Source organism: Pipistrellus kuhlii, unplaced genomic scaffold (assembly GCF_014108245.1).
Source record: "Pipistrellus kuhlii isolate mPipKuh1 unplaced genomic scaffold, mPipKuh1.p scaffold_m20_p_3, whole genome shotgun sequence".
NCBI classification, from domain to species: domain Eukaryota; kingdom Metazoa; phylum Chordata; class Mammalia; order Chiroptera; family Vespertilionidae; genus Pipistrellus; species Pipistrellus kuhlii.
Window position 1 is genome coordinate 2,666,508 of NW_023425529.1, and position 25,050 is coordinate 2,691,557.

The 25,050-nt window shown below is 59.0% G+C and overlaps 1 protein-coding gene across 4 annotated transcripts; it reads right to left on the reverse strand.

Moving 5' to 3' along the window:
• Positions 1 to 5,048: 5,048 nt before the first annotated feature.
• On the reverse strand, positions 5,049 to 24,242 carry GGA1 (golgi associated, gamma adaptin ear containing, ARF binding protein 1). 4 transcript variants are annotated; one of them, XM_036455573.2, is made up of 17 exons: positions 23,819 to 24,240; positions 20,216 to 20,300; positions 18,402 to 18,477; positions 17,431 to 17,529; positions 16,350 to 16,473; positions 15,776 to 15,876; positions 15,040 to 15,120; positions 13,557 to 13,697; positions 13,400 to 13,481; positions 12,141 to 12,248; positions 11,301 to 11,453; positions 8,640 to 8,704; positions 8,029 to 8,195; positions 7,430 to 7,620; positions 6,436 to 6,605; positions 6,139 to 6,249; positions 5,049 to 6,050 (listed from the first exon to the last, which is right to left on the reverse strand). In XM_036455573.2, exons 1-17 carry the CDS (start codon positions 23,859 to 23,861, stop codon positions 5,940 to 5,942), a joined length of 1,908 nt encoding a protein of 635 aa, XP_036311466.1. In that variant the 5' UTR covers positions 23,862 to 24,240; the 3' UTR covers positions 5,049 to 5,939. The 4 variants fall into 4 exon arrangements, with proteins under 4 accessions (XP_036311466.1, XP_036311469.1, XP_045443468.1 ...); XM_036455576.2 differs by lacking the exon at positions 23,819 to 24,240 and adding an exon at positions 22,861 to 23,009; XM_045587512.1 differs by lacking the exons at positions 18,402 to 18,477; positions 23,819 to 24,240 and having other exon boundaries at positions 20,216 to 20,281.
• Between the last annotated feature and the right edge of the window lie 808 nt (positions 24,243 to 25,050).

The following is a 25,050-nucleotide window of genomic DNA, read 5'->3' on the forward strand; positions in this document are numbered from 1 at the left end:
GACGCGGGACAAATGATTAAAAATCGGGACTGTCCCGCCAAAAGCGGGACATCTGGTCACCTTAATCTACAAGCTACCTGGCATCCCCACCCTGTGTCAGCCCCACCTGCAGCCTGGATGGCACGGGGGCCCTAAGGAGAAGGCCTGGCTCCTATTTCTGTGCCTCCTAGGCCTGCCCCGGCCTGAGCCCCAGCTCCAGCGTGGGGAGCAGCCAGTCCCTGGGCTGTAGCAGCAGCTGCTGGGGAAACACCCTGAGCCCCGTATAATCAGGCCACGTGAGCTCCGGGCTTCCCTCCCATCCAGTCTCCGCAGGAGAGGCACTTGGCTCTTCTGCGCGGCCTGGGTGGGGTGCCGTGCCTTTGGCTAGGCGAGGCCTACATTTTAGGGTATATTTAAGTTCAAGCACACTTGGATGGTGAATCATAAAAGGTTGGCAGGCCCAAAAGTTGAAGGATCACAGGCTGTTCCTTGAAGGGTGTTGTAACCAGAGATTTCTGGACTCGGAAGTTGCCGTCAGTGGGTGTTGAAGTTGTGGTGTTAGAACTGCAGATGCAGAAAGGGACCTCGGAGGTTGCCAGCCAACCCCTATCCCAATCACAAGACCTTTCGCATGGCACTGCAAGGGTTTTTGTTGTTAAACCTCAGCTGAGGATATTTTCCCATTGATTTTTAGAGAGTGAAAGGGAGGGGGAGAGCAAAGAGAGAAGCACTGATGTGAGACACAGATTGGTTGCCTCCCACACATGCCCCGACCAAGGCCGGGATCAGCTTGCAACTACAGTATGTGCCCTTGACCGGAATCAAACCCTGGGCCCTTCAGTCCTTGGGCCAATGCTCTATCCACTGAGCCAAACCAGCTAGTGCTGCAGGGGTTTGTTGACCTTGCTGGGTCTTCTCTCCAGGAGGGCCCAAATCCTGTCTGTCATGCTGAAGCCTCTGCAAGGTGCTCAAAAGACACAGCTGACTCAACTCACAAAGGAAGGTCCTGCATCAATGAACTTATTTCCTACCCAAAAGACAGCAAGGGTGTGAACTTAAGGGTATGGATGGAGCCAGCTGGCTGGGCTCGGCCTCTCACTAGCTGGGTGACCTTGGGTGAGGTAGTTTACCTCTCTGAGCCTCAGTGTCCTCAGTAAAGTGGGCCTTATAATAGCAGCTACCTGCTGAGGATTGAAAGAGTTAATATGTAAGGTGCTTAGGACAGTGCCTCGCCTGCAAAGTCAGCAATGCAAAGACCCTTTGCCTGCCTCAGTTGCCCCCTAAATGTGCCTGACCTGCTGCTGTGGGACAATGGCACTTATTGTCATGTACTTTAGCCCATCCTCCAGTGAGGCTGGTATTGCCCCCATATTACAGGTGAGCCGACTGAGGTTCTTGCCCCGAGGTTCCTAGTTGGTTAAGGGGTGGAGACCAAGTTAGAAAGCAGACCTGACACCAGCTCTCCAAAGCCCCCAGGCGCACTCCTGCTGTGCCAGAGGGCACCACCTGGAGACCCAGAAATGCTGGTCCCTGCCACCACCGCCCCTGGAATCCCGTGGCTGCTTTGAGCCCGAGGCCTCGGTACGGGCTGAGGAGGTGTGACAGCCTGGGAAGTGTCTGCCGTGAAGCTGGGGCAGGATGTGGGCAGGGAGGCGAGTGGCGGGGGCAGTGCAGTGGTGGTAGCAGGGGTCAGCTGTGGGCCGCAGGACTGAGATAGAATCTCCCGTTTTAGTCACTTTGCCACATGGCTTGTTTGGCCATCAGTGCTGCCCTGAGTGGAGGCTTCCGCCCGGAGCAGTAAGGAGTGTGGTATGACTGCCGGGGCTCCAAAACGTCCTTCCTCCGGCTCCAGTTGACAGGACTTCCCGGGAAATGCTGGGGTGGGGCTGGGGCATGTGGCCTCCAGCACAACCTTCATGGCCCTGCACCTTAACCCCGGCGGCAGAGGACAGCCGCTGACAGGTGTGTAGGCTCAGAAGGCAGGTGGCAATGGTTTGGGCCCTAAATGGGGACACCTGTGTCCCTGGAGGATGTGCTAAATGAAGTACATGATGACAGGCGGCCTTTATTCATTCCCTGAGTGCCCGTTTCCCATTTCGCAGGGCAGCTATGAGGACTAAGAGAGAGGTTGCATGCTGAGCCTCAGTTTCCCATTTCACAGGGCAGCTATGAGGACTAAGAGAGAGGTTGCATGCTGAGCCTCAGTTTCCCATTTCGCAGGGCAGCTATGAGGACTAAGAGAGAGGTTGCATGCTGAGCCTCAGTTTCCCATTTCACAGGGCAGCTATGAGGACTAAGAGAGAGGTTGCATGCTGAGCCTCAGTTTCCCATTTCGCAGGGCAGCTATGAGGACTAAGAGAGAGGTTGCATGCTGAGCCTCAGTTTCCCATTTCGCAGGGCAGCTATGAGGACTAAGAGAGAGGTTGCATGCTGAGCCTCAGTTTCCCATTTCGCAGGGCAGCTATGAGGACTAAGAGAGAGGTTGCATGCTGAGCCTCAGTTTCCCATTTCGCAGGGCAGCTATGAGGACTAAGAGAGAGGTTGCATGCTCAGGTCTAGTTCAGTGCCAGGCCTAGGGCTGGCCTGTCACCTGCCTGTTTGCCTGTGCCCTGGCCAGGAGGCCCATGGCAGCCGGGGGCAGGGGCATCAGGACAGCAGGGCAGGCTCCCCAGGCGAGCAGCAGCTTGTTTCTCTTGGCGGCCATGAGCGGATGAGCAGTGTGCTGCGGTTGCTAAAAAAAAAAAAAAAAAAAACAACAAAAAAAAAACCCCACGAGCTGCTGCCTCCAGCCCCACAAATAGAAGTGAAAGTGTGGCTTCAGGTATGGGAAGTCCCACTGCTCCTGGGGTGGAGGTGGGGTCCCCCTATAAGAGGCAGGGCCCACTCCCTTCCTGCACCCCCATTCCAGCCCACGGACTCCAAAGACTCTGCGTCTCCTGCGCTGGGCTCATTGCCTCTGTCTGAATTCACACACGGAACTTGGGGAATGATTCCCCCAGCGAGAAGCCAAGGGTCCCTTCCTCTGACCAGACCCCCCAACCCCTCACAGATCTGGGCCTTGCCGGGCATCTCATGTCCCCTCCCTCCCGGCTCTCAGCGTGTCATGCTGAGCTCCTGGCTCACAGGTTCCATGCCAGGCTGTGAGCTGAGGACAGGGCAGTGCCTGGCACAGGGGCTACTCAAGAGGCACTTGCAGGACAGACAGACAACAGACAGACCGTTGGATGAACAGACTACAAACGAGGGAAGGTGGAGGTCTGAAAGACTGAAGGGATCTTCCTGTCCCTGTAACATCTGGGTCATCCCAAACTGACAGTCTGGGATACATTTTTTTTTGTTAATCGAGGCATTTTTTCCATTGGTTTTTGAAGTGGAGGGAGGGAGAGACAGAAACATAGATGTGAGAGAGACATCAATAGGATGCCTCCTGCAGGTGCCCCAATGGGGCCAGTGATTGAGTCTGCAACTGGGGTACGTGCCCTTGACAAGAATCGAACCCACAACCTTCAGTCTACTGAGCCAAACCCACTAGGGCTGGGGTGTGCTTTGGCCCAGACTCTTCAGGGTCCCACAGCTCACAGGGCCCCTCCCACTTCCTTTTAAAGCAGGGGTGGGGAGCCTGTTTTTCTGCCAAGGGCCATTTGGATATTTGTAACATCTTTTGTGGCCATACACATTTATCAGTTTAAAAATTAGCCTGCTATATTTGGTCATTTAAAATTAACTCACCCCTAATGCCTCGGCAGGCAGGGCCAGACCAAATGATTTCTTGGGCCTTATATGGCCTGCAGGCAGGATGTTCCCCACTATTTTAAAGCAAGGAACCTAAAGACCAGAGAAGGAAGGGCCTTGCTCAGAGTCACACAGCAAGCCAGGGAACCACCGGAAGCAGCCCCCCTCTAGCTGCAGTCAACCTCCCCCCCCCCCACCGCCCCCCAGCCCACACGCAGCCCTTCCGGGGCCAGCAAAGATTGAGCTCCAGATGGTGCTTCTGGGACCCCAGGGGCCTTACAGGAAACGGGACCTTCCAATTAGACTGTCCCTGAGACTTCACAAGCCAGGAGCTCTGCCTGGCGGAAAGGAAACAGCTGGGAGGGCAGTGTCCAGGGGATGCTGGAAGGTTCCAGCACTTTTGTCCCCTCGGCAGCAGGGCAGGTGTGGAGCGCCCCCCTGCCCTTCAGTGTCCCTGTCACAGAGCAGCGTCCTCAGATGTGCAGGGCTCTGAAAACCGGCGGGCTGGCTGTCCTCCAGCACATCTCGATGGTGCCTAAGGAAGGGCTTCGGCGCCAAGTTCAGACTGGGGAACACTGGGTTAGACAAAGTGAAACTGGTTTCTTAAACACAGGGCTTCCATCTGCTGGGAGCAGAAATGGCGGGCGGCCTTCCCCAGATTTACTGGAACAGGAACTCTCCCGCAGAGCCCCGCGGAGGGCTGGCTCCACACCACGGGCAGTTCCCTCCTCACTAACCCCTCCCGCTCCGCTCTGCTCAGCTCAGCTCAGCTCAGCACTGCCGGCTCTCCCAGCCACTCCCAGGGCCTGGACCCCAGCCTCCCAGTTAAGAGAAACTGATAGCAGCAGGAGAAGTGCGCTGCAGCTGGGAGTGGCAGGGGCCCAGGGCAGGGCTCCTGGGCCTCTCAGAAACAAGCTGCAGCTGGCACCCTGCTTCCTGGGAGCAGCGTCTGGGGAGGGGGAGAAGGGAGGCCCAGGCCTGGGGAAGGGGAGAAGCGAGGCTGAGGCGGGCCTCCGGGGCGGGGCTGCACACAGTTGTGTTATGAGAGCTGGTGCCGGTGCCACAGGAGGAAGTTGTGAGCAGCCAGGGCTCCTGGCAGGCCCAGAGCAAGCAGAGCGAGGGCTGCTCCTTTCCAGCTGGGACGGCTCTGCGCCCGCCTGACCGCCACAGCCCTGAGTCCTCTCTGGTGACTCAGCACTGGCCACAGGCCCACAAGCAGGGCCTCTTCCTGTGCAGGGCTCAGGGGTGGTGGGGAGAGGAACCATGGCCTGCAGGGTAGCCCTGGACCCCTCCTGTCTCCATCTCCCTTCACCTCAGAAGGGTCACGAGAGAGCTGGTCCAGGAAAAAGGACATTTTATTTCCATAAATACTCCTGCTCTCACTCACACACTGACCACTCCTGCCCATGAACAGATGGACAGAGGGCCTCTGAGACACCCACGAGAGGCCTGGCAGAGGCCCAGGGATGAAGGGGACTCTGAGAACCAGTGTAGGCCCTCCCTTGGCCGGAAGTCCTGGGGCCCCCTGGGGGGCCACGTGCCTCGGCATTACCCCTGGGCCAGGGCCAGCGGTTGCACGCCCCCCCGCAGCTCCTCAGGAGGCCTGAGAGCAAAGGAGCCAGGCCCACAGAGGGAGACCCCCAGGAGGAGGAGACAGGTGGGGCTCCCCCAACCGGGCCCCCTGAGATGGTGACCACAGGGCCACTCAGGAATAAAAGCTGAGTCAAACCACACACCAGAGTGCAAACAGCTGGGGGTGCAGGCATCGCCCCCCCCCCAGTTACCCAGTTCCTATGGAGGAGGCCTGAGCTTGTCCCTGGCTCCAGCATGGCTCCCAGTTATGGCTGGGCCTTCCCATAAGGCATAAGAGATGGCGGGGATGACCCCACCCCGGGCTGGGGTCGGGGCTGGGCCTGAGGTCCTGGCCCTCGCCCCGCAGCCATGCTTCTTCCAAGGACCCAAGTCCTTCCAGGCCACAGCCCTTCCCCGCGGCAGGCTCCCACCGGCGGTGCCGTCCCCAGCAGTGCAAACCCAGGCCAGCCTCCCGCTGGGTTGGCTCAGCAGGGGAGGGGAGGAGGAAGGAGGGGCACAGGGGTGGGGAAGAAGCACCAGGCACAGGGGACATGGCCATGGGGACAGAGGGTGTCCTAGGCGACCACAGCCTCCTGCCCGGGTTAGCCAGCGGCCAGTCCCATTGCCCCCTCCTCCTCTCCCCTCCCCTCTGTGTTCTAGAGGCTCCCCCAGGTGTCGGGCGGGGGGAACTGGTCCACATCCCCCATCTCGTTGTAGGTCTGGTCGCCCATGGTGAAGAGGAGCTTGTAGCGGAGGCGAACCTTCTCCTGGGCAGAGACGGTGAAGGCAGAGGGTCAGAGGCGGAGAGGAGCTGCCCCCACCCCACAGCAGTGCCCCGTCCCAGCGGGCCCTCACCTTCTGGGGGTTGGCGAGGAGCAGGACCTGGGTGATGGCCGAGGGGTGGACGATGGGGTTGAAGGCCGGCAGCTCCGTGCCTGAGGGTGGCTGCAGCTTCACTTTCATGACCTGTGGACAGAGGGCAGGGCGGGCGCAGCTAGCCCGGCTTCTCCTCCCCACCCCGAGGGACCACGCCCAGCCTGCCCGCCAGCTCCTCTTCTGGGGGTCCCGGGGCTCTGTCCACCCCGCTCCCAGCTGGCCCCCCATCTAGCCTGGAGTCACCCTGCCTTGAGAGGAGGGAGGTACGAGTGTCACCTTGGGGACAGCGGACTGGAAAACGATGTTGCGGATGGGCTGGGGGGCGGTGCTCAGCATGGAAACCACCACCACCAGCACGTCGGAGCGGCCAGGCAGCGGGTCTCGTGCGAAGTGGAAAAGGACCCGGAAGCCATGCTGGTCATACACGGTCACCGGCAAGATGCTGCCTGGCAGGGAGAGGGCAGAGGGCCATGGGTGGTGCTGCGCCTGAGCCCTAGCACATCTGACCAGCCCCCCACACCCGGCTCACATCAGGTCTTCGCTGCTCAGCTGGGAATGAGCGAATGAACCCACAAACTTAGGTCCTCGCCTCGACCCCGGGCAGCAGCGCAGCCAGGGGTACAGACTGATGCCCAGGAAGGCAGGTGAACGTGCAGTGTGATGGCAGAGCAAGACACCCAGCTGGGAACGGAGCCCCGTGCAGGGCTCTGCCAGTCCGTGCACGGCTGCTGGCTGCATGCTGGAGTCAGGTGGGGTCCTGTCTCACTGTGAGACCTTGGTCTGGTCACTCCGCTGCTCAGGGCCTCCCTACTGGTAAGATGGGGCACCACTACCTACCTCCCGGACACAGGTGTGACGCCCTTGGTCACGGGTGGACGAGGCTGAGAAGGCTGGCTCGTCTTTGTCTGTCTGTGCTGCTGGGGGCCCCCTATTGCTCCTGGGCGGAGAAGCCCTGACCGAGACCTGGATCTTTATCTCAGTTTAGTTTTGTGATCTTGGGGAGACCCGGGAGCCGGCCATCGGAAGCCTGCTGCCTGGGTAAGCCTGGAGTTTACATGGCAGTTCTGCGCCACCCTGGGATGGGTGAGGAGACGGCTGTGCAGGGTCCTGCCCAGAGCTCCTCGCCGAGCCGGGCAGGGCAAAGGACTGGGACGAAAGACCCACTTTCCCATCGTCCCCCAGAAAGAGCTCCTGGAGGCGCGGAGGGTGGTGCCGCTGGGCCGTGAGCTGAGCTGGCCCGGCCGCACCCGCCGGTGCCCGCCCTACTCACTGGGTTTGATGGACTCCAGGGGCACAGTGATGTTGGCCAGCGAGAGCTCCGTCTGTGCGGGCTGCTGCGGGGGCCCCGGGGGCTCGGCAGACGTGCTGTGGAGGCCGGCGGCGCTGGCGCTGGGGGAGCCGCCGCTGCTTTTATTCTGCAGGTCCCGGAGCGTGAGCCGGGGGGCGGGCTGCTGCTTCTCCCTTATTGGAGGGCGGTGCATTGAGAGGTGACTCTTCGGTGACCAAGAGATCAGGGCACAGGGAAGGCTGGGCTTCCTGACCGGCCCCGACGCCTCCCTGTCTCTCCAGCCCTGGTTTCCTCACCTTGAAATGGGCAGCTCTCCCCCCACCCCTGCCCACAGGGGCTGTGTCCTCCTCACTGTTGGCCTTCATCTTTCTCAGGGGCTGGGATGCCTGAGTGGGGCACAGGCCCTCTTTTTCTCATAAACTCCATGCCCTGTGGGATGTATGGGCCCAGCACCACCCTTGCACCCAGTGCGGTGCTTGGCACCAGGTGGTACACGGCAGCCACTGCTCACTGGGCCTCTCCCTGCCGGTCTGGTTGTGGGACAGAGGGCTCCCCCCATGCCAGCCGGAGTGTGCCCTCACCACCGCACTTGTTGGGACTCCGGGGGCAGTGACTGCTGTAGCAGGGTCTTCCCCAGGAGGTCCAAGTCATCCAGACCACTGCTCGCTGGCAGGGATGTCTGAGCGGGGTGCCAGCTGTCCGTGCTGGGTGCTGGAGCGGGGACGGGGGGCTCGGCGCCGTTAGATGACTGTGGGGCACACAAAGGACGCAGGTGGGTGAGGTGGTCTGAAAAGAAGGCCCGCCCCCTCCCTGCAGGTGACGTCTGGGGCAGCAGCAGCAGGGATGGGACCCCCTTCCTGCCAGGCCTAACACTCTCACTCCAGGGCCACTAGTGGGTCAGGCCTGGTAGGCCTGGTCTGGGGTTCCACTCTAGAAACCATCCCATTCCAGGGACCTCAAAATCACCCTCAGGAGAACAGGAGTAAGGAGCCCCCACCTCAACCCAAGGGAGGCCCGAGGCTGAGACTGGCGGAGGTGCACGTGGAGGTGAGAGGACCGCCTGCCTTTCTCCACCGGGGACGGATGCCTCAGCCCAGGCTGTCCCCTCCCGCTCCTCCTCTCACTGCCCTCTCGACTGCCTGACCCAGCTGCTCTGCTCCAGGATGGGTCAGGCTCGTTCCGGCCCTCCTACCTGGAAGCTGTTCCATCCAGCACCATCCAAGCCTGGGCCTGAGGGTGGTGTGGGGTCACTGAGGCCTGCAGGGGAGCAAGAGGGAGATAAGGGGGTTGAATTCCTGAGCAGAGGCGAGAGAAATGGGGTTCCTGTGGGATAGGTTGGGGTCCCTGGATCCTCCCTCCCCCCAGCACTCTTTCCTCTGAGGCTCAGCTCAAAGGGGAAAAGCCCATTTCAGCACTTTCACAGGCAGCCAGCCGCAGAGCAGAAGGAGGAAGCTAGCATCCCAACAGCCCATTCCCGCCACATGCTTCCTCTGCTGCTGCTCAGAAGCCAGTCAACCACAGATGTCAGGACTTCCATCTGCACCCACCAGCTGGCAGCTGCTGCTGGTGGTGGGGAGCGGAGCAGGGAGTGGGAGACACCAAGTGGGGTTCCTGATCCAGATGGCCAGGGGGCAGCACCCTGCCGACTGACTGGAGAGAGACCCTCTGAGCGTCCAAAGGGCACTGTGGTACAGTGAACGGGGCTCTAGACCAGAGCCAGCCCAGAATCGGAGCAGCCAGGGCAAGGTGCTGGTTGGGCAGTAGTGGTCCCATGTGCACAACGCAGGGTGGGCTGGGGCAGACTGTGAAGACCCCATCCACCTTGGCACGTGCCCACAAGGCTGGCTCACTGGTGCCGGAGAGCGCTGTAGGCCTTGTGAAGGCTGCTGATCGGTAGAAGGCAGCAGGTCACCAACCAGTCTGACCTCTGCCTGCCCTGAAGCACACTCTGGCCAGGTTCAGCCCAGCCTTCATCGACAGAAGACAACTTACCCTGTTTCTAGCAAATCCTGAGTGAGTGAGGGCCAGCCTGTGCCAGGCAAAGGCAAGGCGCAGGAAGCTGTGGCTACCGGCTCCCTTCCGCTGGACACACTCTGACACCACGGTGGTAACCGGTAATGTTTCCTACACCCCCTGACGTGTCAGGCACTTCCGACCTGGACTCACTTAATCCTTAAACCACCTTACAATGTGGTTCTCATCCCTCTTTTAGGAGAGAACAGATGGCCCGAGGGGTTAAGTAATTTGTCCAAGGTCACAGACTAGAAAGTGGCCGAGTTTAGACTTGGACAGAGCATGGCCTACTTGGTGGAGTTTGAGTACAGCTCCGCCACTTAGCTGTGTGCCCCCTCGCTGGTGACTACCGCCCTGTGCCCGCACAGGACAGCCGCACCCACGTCAGAGGACTGCTGTGATAGGCGGGACGGACCAGACGCAGGGCCTGCACAGGGGTGCACTCTGTCTCGGGCACACAGGAAGTCCTCACTGACTAGCCCGCCCCTCCCCTCCCCCTCCCCGCGGCAGAACCGTTTGGGAGAAGCCACCTTTGTGGGCCCGAGGCTTCCTCTGCCCCCAGAGCAGGGCGGGTGCTGGCCCGGCACTGCTGGTTCCTATTCCCACATCTCCTTGGTCTTTGAGAAGAAATCAGAGGGAGCTGGAGGCTCAGGCCTCTGCTGAAGCGACACGGGGACAGGAAGCGCACAGCACACCTCGCTTCTCCGGAGGTGGCTTTGCCGCAGCCACTCACTGGGGGTGGGCCACCCACAAGCGCCCGTCGGTGGCCGCTGCCCCGGCTGTCACTGCCGCCCTTCCTGCTCCGTGAGGCAGGGCGGGGCCTCTGGCTCTGAATGAGGGGCAGGTGGGTGTGCTGGCGACCCTGTGACTCTGCAGGCAGACCCTCCTAGGCAGGGTGCGCTGACATGCCCAGAGAGGGGAACTGAACCTGGCCCACTGTCCCCCTCCTCTCCCTCCTCACCCCAAGTCCCCATTCCCTTTCCTGGCTGGGAGCTGAGACAGGGCGCAGGAGGCTCCGAGCGAGGCTCAGCATCGGTGCCCTCTCTGGGCCTCGCCTCCACATCCTGTGACCAGGGGACGCTAACAGCACCACTTCCTGGGGTGGGAGGGAGGCCGGTCTGAGAAAAACGAACAGCAGCCGTGGCCAGGCAGCTCTGACCCCGCTGGCCCTCCAGGGCCCCGCACGCCATTGCTGCCTCGAGCCCGTCAGGTTTGTTTTACCTCCCAACCAGCCTGACTCTGGCTTCCAAGTTAGTTTCCCAACTTATCCTTCAAGATTCCTTGACAGAGCCCGCCATGTCTCCATTTTTACCACCTCAGAGTAGTACGGGGCTGCTATTATACTCTCCTGCTTCTAAGCTCTAAAAGCTGGAAACTCCAAAACTGCTCGGCAGGCTGGGCGCCTTCTGCTTCTCCCCCAGGGCTGAGCCTGGTTCCGGCCGCTGGAGCCCTGGCCCCGCCTGGCCCAGAACCAGCGTGGGCCGCAGAGGACGGGGTGCTCCGGCCTGAGATTCCCTGGAGCCTCAGGGTTCTCCCCTCTTCCTCAGAGGGTGGGGAAGTGGCTGACCTCTTGCCTGGGCAGCATCCAATTCTAGGACGTCTGTTTCCCCCTGGAGCTGGGTGTTGCTGGCATATCAGGTTCGGGGGCTGGCCAGCCTCACCCTTTGACTGTCCGACCTTACACAAGCTCCTTGATTTCCTCGAGCCGGAGCTTCCTCCGCTGTGAAAAGGGCCTCCAGCCATCCCCCACGCCCCACAGTGCTCAGGGGAGGACTCCCACGCCGACCTGACCAGGCTCTGCGAGCTGAGCCCAGCCCCGCCGGGCCCGGCCCATCCTCACCCAGAGACATGAGCTCATCGTCAAGCAGGGAGACGGAGGCGCTGGGCTGCTCGGGGCTGGCCTGGGTGACAGGGCAGGTGGGCACGGCTGGGTAGGTGGTGCCTGAAGGAGGGAGATCCAGGCCTGAGAGGTCCAACAGGGCCGAGGTGCTCCCTGGGGTGGGAAAGGAGAGTCAGGCAAGTCCGGGGGAGGACGCTCAGGTTCTCAGAGTCCGTGGGGGTTTGAGGGGCGGCTGTCCCCCCACCCATCATGACTTTCCTGCTTCCCCCTCCTTGGCCACACGGCCCTTGCCCCTAAATCTGCCCACCAAGCCCTTTCCTTAGCACATGCATTCCTTCTGTCTGGAACGGATTTGCTTCTTCTCTCTACTTGGTGACCTACCTCCCACGCTTAAGGCCCTGCTTAAATGCTACTGCTTCTGCATACGGCTTCCCCCCAACCCCCTCCCAGGGCCAATTCCCACCTGTTCTGTGGGTCCCAGGGCTGGCATTTTACCCTACTGAATCAGCCTGTTTGTGTATCAGACCCTCCTACCACTTCTCATGATGGGACTAAGCCTTGGGGTGTCATCAGCCCTGCACCAGAGGTGCCCGAGTTGTCAAATAAAAGGTCTCCCTCCTGCCTGTCCTTGGCAAACCCTCGGCTCCCTCCCTTTGTCCCACATCCAGACTTCCACTCCCACAGCTGCAGGCGTGGCACAGCCTCTCTCCGGGGGCTTTCCCCATCTTAAGGGGCCAGGGTCACCCTGACGGTCACTGCCATCAGCTCTTGGACCGGTGCACCACCCCAGACCCTGCCCCCTCCAGCCTGCTGGGCCCCTTGATCTCCTGCGCCCCTCACCAGGGATGGGGCCGGCAGCGGCGTCTCCATTGACCTCCTCGCCCCGCACCAGCTGCTTGTACAGGTTGATCACCTGGGTGAGGTTGTCGTTGGCCTGCAGGATCTCCGCTGCAATGGCAGGAAGGGAGAGGCCAGTGTGAAGGAAGGTGGGCCTCTGTGGGGAGATGAGCACCCACATCTGTCCTAGCGCTCGCGAGGGAGTGGGGCGGTGGGCATCTCACCTCATCTACTCAGACCCAGGCCCTCGGACACCTGGCCCACCGCCCCCTCCACACGGCCCCGTGCCGGCCCCTGCTCTCATGCGTGCCCCCTGCTCCAGGCCTCCACATGGCTCTGCGTGCTTCCTCCCTTCCGGTCTTCCCCCAAGTCACGGTGGGGAGGCCTCCTCTAATCCCACCCCCTGAGCAGTCCCCTCCCTGCGTGGTTTTCTCCACGTCTCTCAGCACCACCTGACAAACCGCCACTGCTCGCGTCCTGGGCTTACTGCCTGTCTCCTCTCATTAGGCCACAAGCTCCATGAGGCTGGGGCTCGTGTCCATTCTGATCACCGCCACATCCTGAGGGCCCAGAACGGTGCCTGGCACACAGCAGGCCCTTGTCGGTATCGCTCCTGGGGAGCCAGGGCTTCGAGGGATCTGGACAGTGAGCCTCTTGGTGGAGGCCAGGTCCCCGGCCCCTGGGAGGCGCCAAGTGAGCTCCCGCTGAAGGGCTCACTCCCCTGACGGGCTCGAGGCAGCAAACCAAGCGCTGAGATGGTACCCAGACCGCCGCCCAAGAGGCCCTGCTGACGTGGTCGCAGAGAATAGGATGAGAACCTGACATGTGGCCCTGGCAGAAGCCACAGGCTCAGCTCTGGAGCTGCCCAGCCTATGAGATCCGCTCAGTTTGTAGCCCTTACCAGGGAGGCAATGTCTGCAGAGAGAACCCTGCTCCAGCCTGGTTCTGCCTCCGTTCTGTGATCTGGGAAAGTCACTCCGGCCCCTCCCCCGCCCCAGCACTAGCTGTGAGATGGCGGTCATTTCCCTCCGGTGCAGCTTGTGGGCAGTAAATGAGGTGTCTGTGGAGGGGCTTGGCCCAGAGGGTCTCTCCAGGATATCAGATCAGCTCTCTGCTTCCTTCTTCCTCAGCTAGGAGAAACCCAAGGTCAATGCTGGAGGAAGGGGCCCCCTGGTGGTAGCTCCTGCTAACTGCAGGTACTCAGCACGCCGTGGGAGAGATGGGGGAAGAAGTAGGATGCGCCAGCTCTGCCTGGGGCTCACCTAAAGCCTCGTCATTGTCCTCCGTGTCACTGGCCAGTCGGAAGAGTGTGGGTCGCATCCGCTCACAGCGCTGGTACAGCTCCTGGGGGCAGTAGGGTGGGCAGGTCAGGGCCGCAGGGCCGCTGAGGGGACTGGGACAGGGTGGAGGCAGGCGCACCTTCATAAGATCCTCGCTGCTCTGGGCCGCGGCTCCGCCCTGGCTGTGGCTCATCACCATCTCCGTCAGCAGCTTCACGTTGTTGTTCACCTCCTCAATGGCGCTCACCCGCTTCGAGATCTTCTCCATCCGCTTCTGGTCCTAGGGAGGCATCAGCAAGCGCCCCGGAGAGCTGGGTCAGGCCCGGCCCCGAGCCAAGCACTGCCCACACCATCTGTTCCCAGTGCCTGCGGGCTGGGTGTCAAGGCAGACACTGCTAAGAGTAGAGGACTCTGGTCCGAGAAGCCCTCAGCCAACCCTCCTCATTTCTTCTCCTCCTGCCAGTGCACCCCTGGTGTCTGCATGGGCCCCCAAGGACTTCCTGGGCCTCTCACACACCTGCCAGGTGATTCTGGAGGACCAGGGCCCAGACCTGCGACACCTGTGATTCCACATGAGCCTTGCCTTCCTCGTGTTTGTCCTTAAGGGTCAAGTGAAAGACCTTAAAGGTCATCAGGTGCATCTGGAAACTAGTGCAGTGACCTCTGCCAATGTCGTTAGTCCTGGTAAATGGATGGGCACTGCTGGCCTTGAAAGGCCACTGCAGGAAGTGCCCCTGTACTCAGGCCAACTGTTCTTATTACCCATGTTCCTCCCTCGGGGCATGAAAGGTGGGCTTGTGCCGGGCTGTCCTGGGATACATCCCTCTTTGCGAGGGGCCACCCTAGACTGGCTCTGGGCTGTCAGAGCATGCAGCCTGACTTTGAGACGACTCAGAACTTCTGCCCGCTGGGTCTCTAGACTGCAAACTTTTCTGAGGACTTGCCTTTATCAATAAAAAAATGTTCCCACATGCACCCACGATATAGGCATACAGATGGTCCCCAACTTACAATGGTTCAACTTACGAGTTTTTTACTTTACGAAAATGATATGCGTAAATTACATGATAGTAAAAAGTAGGCTTTGTGTTGGATGATTTTGCCCAACTGTAGGCTAATGTGTGTTCTGAGCACATTTAAGGTAGGCTAGGCTAAGCTATAATGTTTGGTAACTTAGGTGTATTAAACACTTTATCGATTTAAAACATTTTCAACTTACAATGGATTTATGGGACATAACCCCATTGTAAGTCAAGGAGCATCTGTATTTATTTATAAATTAAGCATACATTTCTCTCTCTCTCTCTCTCTTTCTCTCTCTCTCTCCACACACACACACACACACACACACACATACCTCCCTCTCTGTCTAAATATAATAAAGCTTAATTTATTTCTAATTTTTATGGAAAAGATCCAGGGAAGATGAACTTGGCTGCTGGGAAATTCTTCCCTCTACACAGCGGTCCTGGTTCAGCCCACTGGGGTCCCCGGAGTCAGCCAGCTCTTTCACTGCTGTGACAGCCCTTTAGCCGGGTCACTCCAGAATCCCTCCTCTGCACATCCACCCAGCTGACCATCTTCCTGCCCCCTCCTGCCCGTGCTCTGGGCTCGGCCATCACCTCTTGCACCATCTCCTTGATGAGTTTGTTGGCCGCTCGGAGGTCCTCCGGGTGGGAGCTCTTGAGCAGGCGGGCCAGCATCTGCGAAGACAGAAGGGCATGACCGTGATGGAGGGATTGGGCCTGGGGTCACGTGCTGGCTCCCCACTTCCTGGCTGTGGGATGTTACCTAAGCGCCCCATGAAATGGCAAGAACCTACTGACACCTGATGGGGTGGCCACAGGACAACCAAGACACTGCACATAAGTGCTCCCCACAGTTCTCAGCAGAAATAAGTTCTCAACAAATAGCGCAAAACATCCTCTCACTGCCGTCAGAGAGGCTTTCTGGAGCGGTGTACAAGAAGCTGAGCTGTTACCCTCTGGGCGGGGCGAGGTAGGCAGGAGCTTTTACTGTGTACCTTACCTCCGTGCAGTTTAATTTCTTGCCCATGAACACATGCTTCTTTTACAAAAAGCTAATGAAATTATCATTCAACGGGAGAACAGCATAAAGCTATGCAAACTCCTGGCAACCTATGGAATGCCCTCACACCAACCCCACTGGCACCAGACACTCTTGTGTTTACTAAATGCAGGGCACCGTATGGGGAGGACTCAGCATGCAGGAAGTGCCTGTCACCCCCCACTGCTCATCTTGAGCCTCTGCTTCAAGGGCAGGGCAGCCAGGGGTTGGGATTCACTGACCCCCAAGTGGGCCTTAGAACCCTCAGCCACCCCCTCCTTGGAGCCTCACCTTGGATTTCTCCTCATCTTCAAAGATGACATTCTTGGACCGAGGAGGAGGATGGGGAAAGATGGCGTCATCTGGAAGCTTGGGGTCGGACTTCACTATCCCTAGAATAGACGGGTGGTGGGAAGGCTGTCAAAAGGGCTCAGGCCCAGGGCAGGGGGTATGACGGGGATGTGGCCAGGTAAGCACAGAAAGGACGGTGGAAGGCAGTCTTTCTCCAGCATGCTGGCTCTAGACTTGGGTGGGCCAAGGCCAGCTCCTGACCCATCACATTGCATTGCAAGGGGAAGAGTGTGGGCACACATATTCTGAGGCCACTGCATGGGAGCCACTCTCTGAGGGAAGCTTACCCAAACCCACCTTCTCTCCACCCAAGCTGGCCTCAGGCAGGGCGACAAAAAGGTTCACTGGCGATGTTCTTGAGGAGTTAGAAAGGGCAGACCCATGACCTTGCTGCCAGAGCTCCAAAGTAGCAGGAGCCCGGGCGGGGAGGAGGGGAGGGAAAGGAAGAGGAGGGAAGGAGGGAAGAAGGGGAGGGGAGGGGAGGAAAGGCCAAGCCCAGGCTCCAGGACCTCACCCTGCTTCTTGAGCATCTGGTAGGCCTCGGCAATCTTCACTTCCTCGGGCAGGCCGACTGTCCAGCTGTAGAGCAGCTCTAAGATCTTGTTCTTCACATTCTCTGAGGTCCGAGAGCCCAGGTACTGCAGAGACCAAGCGGAGGGGAAGGCCTTGATGTTGGCTGGCTGCCTCCTCAGAACTCCCTCGGAAACCTGGGCTCCCAAGGCCCTCACATCCCACCCAAGCAGCCTGGCACAGACGGACCTCACCTGCTAGCTCTGTCACTCGCTAGCTGGGCTAACGCTGTATGCCTCAGTTTCCCCACTGTTAAGAGTGGGTGATAACAGGGGCACCACAATGAGGATGCAGAGCTTACATGGCTAAGGCAGAGCCCAGTGCCTGCTCAGGTAAGGTTTAACTGTGACCTCAGGAAGGAGGAGCCACCGGACTGACGAGGGCAGGGGCAGCTGTGGGCATGTACACTAGGCTAGGGGAACTGGCTCTCACATGAGTCGCCTTCTGGGAGAATGGGAGGCCAGGAGGCTCATTTAGCCACTCAGACCAGCAGGTCTGAGTGAGGAGGGGCGGAGGGGGTGGGGCTTCACCCAAGAGGCACCAAACATGTCCATGACCCATGGGACGACTCCTCAGGCAAGCTGGGGGTGTGGTCCATCTGGAGCCAGCAGGCTCCATCACTCAGGGTTGGGGCCTCAGCATCCCAGGCCTCAAGGGAGCCACTCCTATGAAGTGGGGACAGGAGACCCTCCCCTACAGACTCAGGTGGGGTGCCTTGGCCAGGTCTGCAGGGAGAGACCTCAGAGCCAGAGCAGCTGTGTGCACTCCCTGCGGCTGTCTGCCCCTAAGTACCAAGCAGCTCCAGGGCCAGCCGCCATGTCAGCGGAAGCACTCTGCCTAGAGATCAGCTGCCCCAGACTCAGCGGGGTGAAGGGAACCAGGAGAGAGGGTGTGTGCTTCACCCGGTGAGAGTTCTAATGGGGGCTGAGGCGTAGGAGCGAGAGTCCCAGGAAGAGGCCTCAGGGTGAGGTACAGTCCGCCACCCGTCGGCGGCACAGGGCTGAGCTCGGGCTGGGAGCACCCACCTTCGGAGACACCACCTTGATGAGCTCGTTGAGAAAGCGGAACTTGCCCACCTCATCGTGGAACCTCTTGCCGCAGCTCTTCATACATGTTTCCAGCACCTGGGGGGAGGCGGGGTGCGGGGGACCCCGGGGAGGGTCAGAGGAGGCGGCCCAGAAAGGAGAAAGTGACTTGTGAGGACAAGAGGGTTCGGCCCTGAGACTGATCACCACCTCCTGGCTTGGCCGTCTCGATACCACCGGTAAATTACTTTCTCACTATATTCCTTTGATTGTTTTTTTAAACTTAAGTGGGCACCATCTACCTTAGCCTTATTCTAAGCTCTATGTCTGTGAAATCATAGGACTGGTGTGCATTGGAGAAAACGAAACAAAAAACGTACTGTGTTAAAAATAAAGACATAACTATTCAAAGAAAACCTGTTTGTCACTACCACCCAAAGTCGGCTTGGGTACAGTCAGTGGCGACAGGACCCATGCTGGGGGCTCAGTGCACCTGGTGCTCTTCTGCTCTTGGCACAGAAAGCTCGGGCCTGAGTGCAGGCCCCTCCTTGTACTCCTGTCTGCAGGCCACTGACGGGCTGGGTGGCTCCGCAGCGCACCTGGGAGCTTTGTAAACACACAGACTCCTGTGCAGGCACTGTGGCTCTGGTCCGGCAGCTCTGGGTGGTATGTGTGACCAGCCCCCCTGGAGAGCTGGGGCACAGCTTGGGTGGGGAACCTCTGGACCAGATGACCCTGGGGGGCCTCCTCCCCACAGGAGACTTCCTGCGCAGGGTCTGGGAGAGGAGGCCAGCCCATGGTTGCTGTGGGACCCTCAGGGGATGCCCCAGACCCCCATTCTAGGCCATCTTGGCACAACTCCCTCGGGCCCTGAAGATCTGACAGGACCCCAAAAACCTCAGTCTTGGCCTCCCCTGGTGCTACCCACGTGGTTGGCGGGTGGCCAGCACCCTCTTTCCTCTTCTCCTCACCGTCAGAGCCTGAATCGCCTCCCACTCCTGCGGGGACTGGATCTTGTGGGCCAACAGCCGGGTGGCAAGTGGAGGCCTGGGTGAGAGGAAAAGACAGAGCTAGAACAGCCACGCAGCTCAGGCACCCGGAGAAGAGCCTCACTACCCAAAGGCCGTAGCCCTCAGTGGCTTCTGCAGGGCAGATGCCAAGGCTCAGCGCCCTCTCTGGGTCAAGGGCAGGGCTGGAGACTGTGGCATGATGGGTAGGGCCAGGCAGGGAGTGCAGGCTGGGACTTTCAAAAGGCGTGAGCTCAGCCCCTTGGCCAGCTTTACTGAGAACAGTGACCTGCCGTGTCCTTGGCTCAGCACAGACACAAGTATGGAGAGTGACTTCAGCCTTCAAGGGCCCAGGCTGGGAGCAGACAAGACAGTGGACCAGGAGAGATGGGCAGACAGCTCCCTGGGAACTCAACGACATGCTAGGAAGTGGTCGGCAAACTCATTAGTCACCAGAGCCAAATATCAACAGTACAATAATTGACATTTCTTTGGAGAGCCATATTTTTTTAAACTTAAAACTTCTTCTAACGCCACTTCTTCAAAATAGACTCGCCCAGGCTGTGGTATTTTGTGGAAGAGCCACACTCAAGGGGCCATAGAGCCGCATGTGGCTCGAGAGCCACAGTTTGCCGACCACAGTTCTAGGGGCAATCAGAGCAGCTTCATGGCGGAGGTGGTGGTATCATCTGCCGGAGCCTAAAAGACCCGTCATCAGTGCCAGTAACAGCTAGCGTGTACTGAGTGCTTCTGATGTGCGCAGGCCGCACAAGCACTTCCTGCCTAAGCTCCGTAAGGGCCCTCTGAGGCGGCGGCACCGGCGCCCCACTTTACAGGTGAAGTAGCATCTCAGAAGCATTCAATTCCCTGCCCCCTAACAGGGGAGGGGAGCCGCCCCTAAGCAGCCTGACTCCAGAGCACACGTCACGCTGTCTGCACGGCCGCCCCAAGCGGAGCGCTGCACGGGGGGAGGAGCACATTGAGCTGTGCTCCCCAAACTTCAGCGTCACCTGGGAACCCACTAACTTATCCACCCTAAGACCCCTGCCCGGCATCTAGTCCAAGTCTAGGGGCAGCCCCAAAATGTGCGTTTTCACCATCAGGACTACCATTTTCTCTCTGTGACATCTTGGGGCAACTGCTGAACCCATAGCCTCCGTTTTTTCACCTGGGAAATGGGCCCAGCAAGGCTCACCTCGGAGACAGGCTCATAAACAGCACTCAGTACCGTGTGCCCACTACTGTCATTAATGTGTGAGCACATGAGCCCTGGCTGGCTACTCAGTTGGTTAGAGCATCATGTAATACACCAATACACCAAGTTCAATTCTTGGTCAGGGCACAAATAAGAATCAACCAATGAATGCATAAATAAGCGGAACAAATTGTTGATTCTCTCTCTCCCCCTAAATCAACCACTAAATAAATAAATAAAACATTTGTGAGGACATTAAGAATGGAGACATCTGCCGAGACCGGTTGGCTCAGTGGATAGAGCGTCGGTCTGCGGACTGAAAGGTCCCAGGTTCGAATCTGGTCAGGGGCATGTACCTTGGTTGCAGGCACATTCCCGGTGGGAGGTGTGCAGGAGGCAGCTGATCAATGACTCTCTCTCATCGATGTTTCTAACTATCTCTCTCCTTCCTCTCTGTACAAAATCAATAAAATATATTTTTTAAAAATGGAGACGTCTCTGCCTGAGGCTAGCGTCTGCGGTGCGCACAGCAGGTCCACAGCGGATCTTGTGAGTATGAGTGAAAGAGGGAGAGACCACCTACCCCTCAAAGTCCTGGTTGAGCTGCTCACAGAAGCCGTTGATGTTGGTCCAGTCCAGCTCCTTGTTGAGGGGGTTCGTGGCTCTGTCTGCAGGAAGGGAGGGCTGGTGTGGCCTAGCAGAGGGATCTCTGCCTCTTACTCCCTCTCCGGCAGCAGGGGGCAGGGTGTGTGCTGAGCACACAGAAAGGCCAGTTGCCACAACTTCAAGCCCTGAGTGCTGTTTCAGTCCGGACAGAAGGAAGCCTGCCCACTGGCTCCCCCTATCGGCTGCTCCCTGAAGGGCTCCCCCTTTTAGAGACTGTCCTACTCCCCTCTGCCCCACCCCTACAGCTGTCCGTCTGCCATGCCCACACTCCGATTCTGCTCCTGGAAACAGTGTCCCCATGCTTCTCACGAAATGTATGCTCAGAGGTCCAGAAGCAGGAGAGAAATAAACGTCTACCTCCTCCCTCAGGAGTCTGCCTGGCTGGCAAGTGGGCCAAAGGAACGAGGTTTGCAATACAAGGGACAGAGGGAGCCCAAACCGGTTTGGCTCAGTGGATAGAGCGTCGGCCTGCGGACTGAAAGGTCCCAGGTTCGATTCCGGCCAAGGGCATGTACCTTGGTGGCGGGCACATCACCAGTAAGGGGTGTGCAAGAGGCAGCTGATCGATGATTTTCTCTCATCGATGTTTCTAACTATCTATCCCTCTCTCTTCCTCTCTGCAAAAAACAAAACAACAACAAGGGACAGAGGGAGGCAAAGGAGGACTCGGTTGAGCCCGTGGCCGGGGGAGGCTGCCTGAGAGAGGCAATACAAACAGGGGTGGAGGGAGTTACCAGCTGGGCGTGCTGCCTCTGAACAGCCCCAGGGCCGTGGGAGAAGGTGTAGACAACCGAGCACCGGGCCTTGGTAAAGGGCTTGGCTGAGGTGGAGGTCTCTGCTAGCTCCCCCTCATCCTCAGGTTGGTACTGCTCATCGGCTCCACCTCCCTCAGCTCTGACCGTCACCACCGGCCCAAGCCTGCTGCCGCGCCACATCCACCTCCCTACGTGTGCACGTGCCCTCGCCTCAGGGACACGAATGAATGAGGCTCAGCTGTAGGCAGGCAGGAGTGGTCAACAAGGCCACACAGTCACCTCCCTTAACACCAACATGGGTTACACAACCACCAAGTAGGTCACGGAACTCCCCCAGGCCTCCGTTTCCCCATTTGCGAAGCTGGATTGAAATACAGACTGATTTGGGACAGAGCTATGGGGCAGCCAGAGGCAGATCTTTATTCCTTCCCCAGAGCCTGTCTCCAAGCTTCACCCTGTCCTGGCCCGTTCTGCCCAAGCCTGAGCCAGAGGGGGTGGGAAGGAGGGAGCAGAGCCCAGGAGATGGGACTGGGCAGCTGTCCACTTGGGCTCCTGTGCTGAGGGAGGTGGAGCCCTGAGGGCCTAGTGACTGGCAGCCATTCATTCAATTCCTATTTATTTAATAAACACGCTGAGCGCTGGGGCCACAGCAGTGAACAAGACAAAATCCCTGCCCTCCTGGAGCTCACAGGCCAGCAACAGACACTGACTACTCAGATCAACAACGCGCACAGAATACTGTACACGGCTGTAAGCGCCATAAAGACAAACAGCAAGGAGAAGGTACAGAAAGGGGGGTGGTGGGAGGCTGCTCTCGGGTACGTCTGAGCAGATATCTGAAGCACTTTCTCTCTGGGTATAAACTCTGTTCCAGGAGCCCTCCAGTCCCTTAGAGAAATGAAGTCCCGCTGACCACCCAGGGCACCAGGAAGCGACACCCCCCATAAGTGTGGCCATCTACTCTGCCTCCTAGCCCCCAACTTGGCCAGAGGCTGGGGAACACCAGTCTGAGAGAACTGGGCTGGCTATTACCCACTCAGTGACACCCGGCTGGGGGAGAAGGGGAGAGACCCCGAAACAGGAAGTCCCTTCCAGTATCAGACATGTGAGTCTGAGTGTGGACAGATAGGCTGGTTCTAGAGACGCCTCCTGAGTCAGAAGCCAGAGGAAGCTGTGCAATCATGAGACATCAGCTTTCTCCCCTGCAGCTTTCTCAGAGCGAGGGCCTCTGGGTCCGAGGAGATCTGACCAACTTCTCTGGCCCTGGCCCCACCCCCCAGCCCATTACCTCTGGGAGGAAGGAGGGGGCACCTCCAGGGGTGTGTGACTTTACCGTCACTCCAGTGGCGATAAATGTCATCATTTACCATCGGAAGCTACTTTTAACCTCTAATCAGCCCAAGGGAACAGCTTACAATTTTGTTGGGGCACAAAGGGAAAGAAATAGAGGGAACCACCTCGGTCCCAATTGACTGGGGTCCAGCCTACTGCCAAAGCAAGTGTCCCGCTTCCTCTCTGTTTCTCAGGTCAGACTCTTTGGTCTCCCAGAAAATGCCCCTTGCTGCTAAACCTGACACTGTATCATCAGCCCTCCAGTCCTTCAGCCCGTCACGTCTGTCAGCCAGGGGCCTGCCCATCCCCCCAAGTTGCTGCTGCGACCTGAACACTTGTGGCGTTCTGGAACAGTCTCCATGGCGGCCGAGTGCCTCCTTTCCATTCCCTCCCTCCCCCCCTGCCAGACTGACACTGAAACTTCCCCGAGGCTGGTGTGGTTCTGGGGCTAACCTCAGGGGTCAACTATGCTCACCCCTAGAAGCTTCCTGCCATGCCCGAGGCCAAGGCGCTGAACCGAGTGTAGACCCAGAGGCCCCCCTGAGGCCCTGGCACAGACATGGGTCCAACACTAGCCCAGAGAGAAGCAACCACAGCTTTCTGGGGCAGAGTCCAGGAGCCGGGCTGTGAGAGCCAAGGGTGTCAGCAATGTAGGGTAAGGGAGCTCAGTGGAGAGCTCAAGTGTGAGGGCTCAGAAGCCTAGAGCAGTAGGAAGCAGCGTCTGAAGATTCAGAGAAAGGGGTGCAGGGACCTTCAGCAACAGCTAGGAAAGGAGTCTTGGGTGGAGGTGCAGAGGCCGAGGGGCTGGGCTGAGGGTAGTGACAGAAAACTTGAAATTACTTCTGGACTACGAGATGGGCCCTTTCAAGCCTGTAGGGTTTGGGGGTTTCTTACTGTGTGGCCAGAGCTCGGGGGATCAGATGAACCAGTGGGTCCTCCCTTCCTAGGCGAGGGAACCAGCAAATCTGAGAAGTTGCAAGCTCAAGGAAAGGACAGGAGGGAGTGAGGGCATGCAGGACCAGAGAGTGGAGGATTCTGGCCCCAAGGGAGCAGGGTCCTTTCCGCCCGGGTCTGAGGTGCAGCCCTGCGCTCGCTTGCTCCCCTCCCGGGACCCAAGGAGATGACTCGGTGAAGTCTGGGCCTGAGTGGGTCGGAGGCTGCTTTCTCCGTGCCGGGGCTGCTGGGCGCAGAGTCGGGCGCAGTTCACTTTTCCCCGAGGGCTGCTGCCCGGGAATCGGATGGGAAGTCCACCCGGTCGGTGGGGTCTTCCTTCATCTCAGGGTCGGAGGCACCGGTTCGGGGTACCGCCCCTCCCGGGACCGGGGCGGGGCGTGAGGAGGGGGCGCCCCGTACCCCGCCCCCGCCGGGAAGGGACCCGCCTCGGGCCCCCGGTTCCGGTTCCGGCCCGGCCCGCGCCCCTCCCGGACACTCACTGATTCGCGCCTCCAGAGTCTCCGGCTCCATCTCGGCCTCCATCCGCCACGGGCCCCCAGCCTCGGCACCGCCCCCCGCCCCCCTCGGCTCTCGCGGGACCTCCTCGGTACCACCCTCCGCCGATTAAAGGGGCAACGTCTGCCCCGACGCGCAGGAGCGGCGCACAAGAGCGTTCGGGAGCATAGAGATCCGCGCGAGCTCCGCTAGAGCGTCACCTGCCCCTAGCCCCGCCCCCAAGGGGCGTTACGTCACGGCGGACCCGCCGCCGGCCTTCCTGTTCGCGCGGCGCTCAGGCGGGAGAGAAAGCGGAGAAACTGGGGACTGAGGGCGGCACCGTGGAAACCCCACGGGACGCTCTAACTCGTCCTGCGTCACGGAGATGCCTGTGACCGCGTCCAAAAGAACGTCCTGCAGCCATGCTTCTGAGGGGCTCCGAGGTCACTTCCGGGACTCTGAAGTCACACCGGGAGACCTGAGCGCGTACTTCCGCTTATTGCCAAAGTGGGCGTGTCCCTTAAAGGGGCCACGACGTTCGTGGGCTGCCTGAGTACTGGGAAAGTCAGGCGAAAGTAGTTTGTCGATTGCTTGCAGTGGTCCAGGCATTGTTCTAAGCGTTTTGTTTTTGTTTTTGCTTTTGCACATGAATGCATTCACTCCTCCCAACAAACTCATGAGCTAGATAGATAGTTTGCCTGCAATCACACAAGTGGCGGGGCCTGACCTCAGCACTATTTCCTGCATAAATTCTGCCACCATTTGTTGCACTCTGCATTTCCTTTGCTCTGTGACAGACGTTGGAAAGACAAGGCCAGGTATTTATTACACAGTGTGATGAGGAAGCCCACGAAGTATAGGTAACTCTATCCCAACTGGGGGTGGGGGAGGAGGGGAGTCTTGTCTGGGGAGAGTTCACAGGAAAGATGATATTTAACTTCAAGACAGGTGTTTCTCCAGGTAAACCTGCTGCAAAAACATATCCCAGGCGGACCAAACCAAACGTTTCCGGGCACACAGGGAGAAAGTATGGATAGTTCAGGAATTGAAACTATTTCAATAGGGCTCCAAAGGATGTTGGCCTGGAATTAGGCCGGGCAAGATCACGCAGGTCCTGCGCTTAGCTTTTTTGTGTGTGTGTGTGTGGTAATTTATGTGGAGGTGTCACAGGTGGTGACAAAATCAGGCTTTTGTTTCAGAGATGTCCTTGCGGCCACAGTGAGCGGAACACACTGGT

What these genes read in the sequence shown, in the direction of transcription:
- GGA1 (XM_036455573.2), bottom strand. Translation starts at nt 23,861, where the DNA reads ATGGAGGCCGAGATGGAGCCGGAGACTCTGGAGGCGCGAATCA. An exon ending in CTCAACCAGGACTTTGAGGG is followed by an intron (nt 18,478 to 20,215) that starts GTAGGTGGTCTC and finishes CCTCTCACCCAG; the next exon opens with GCCTCCACTTGCCACCCGGC. An exon ending in GAGTCCCAACAAGTGCGGTG is followed by an intron (nt 7,621 to 8,028) that starts GTGAGGGCACAC and finishes CCCTCCAATAAG; the next exon opens with GGAGAAGCAGCAGCCCGCCC.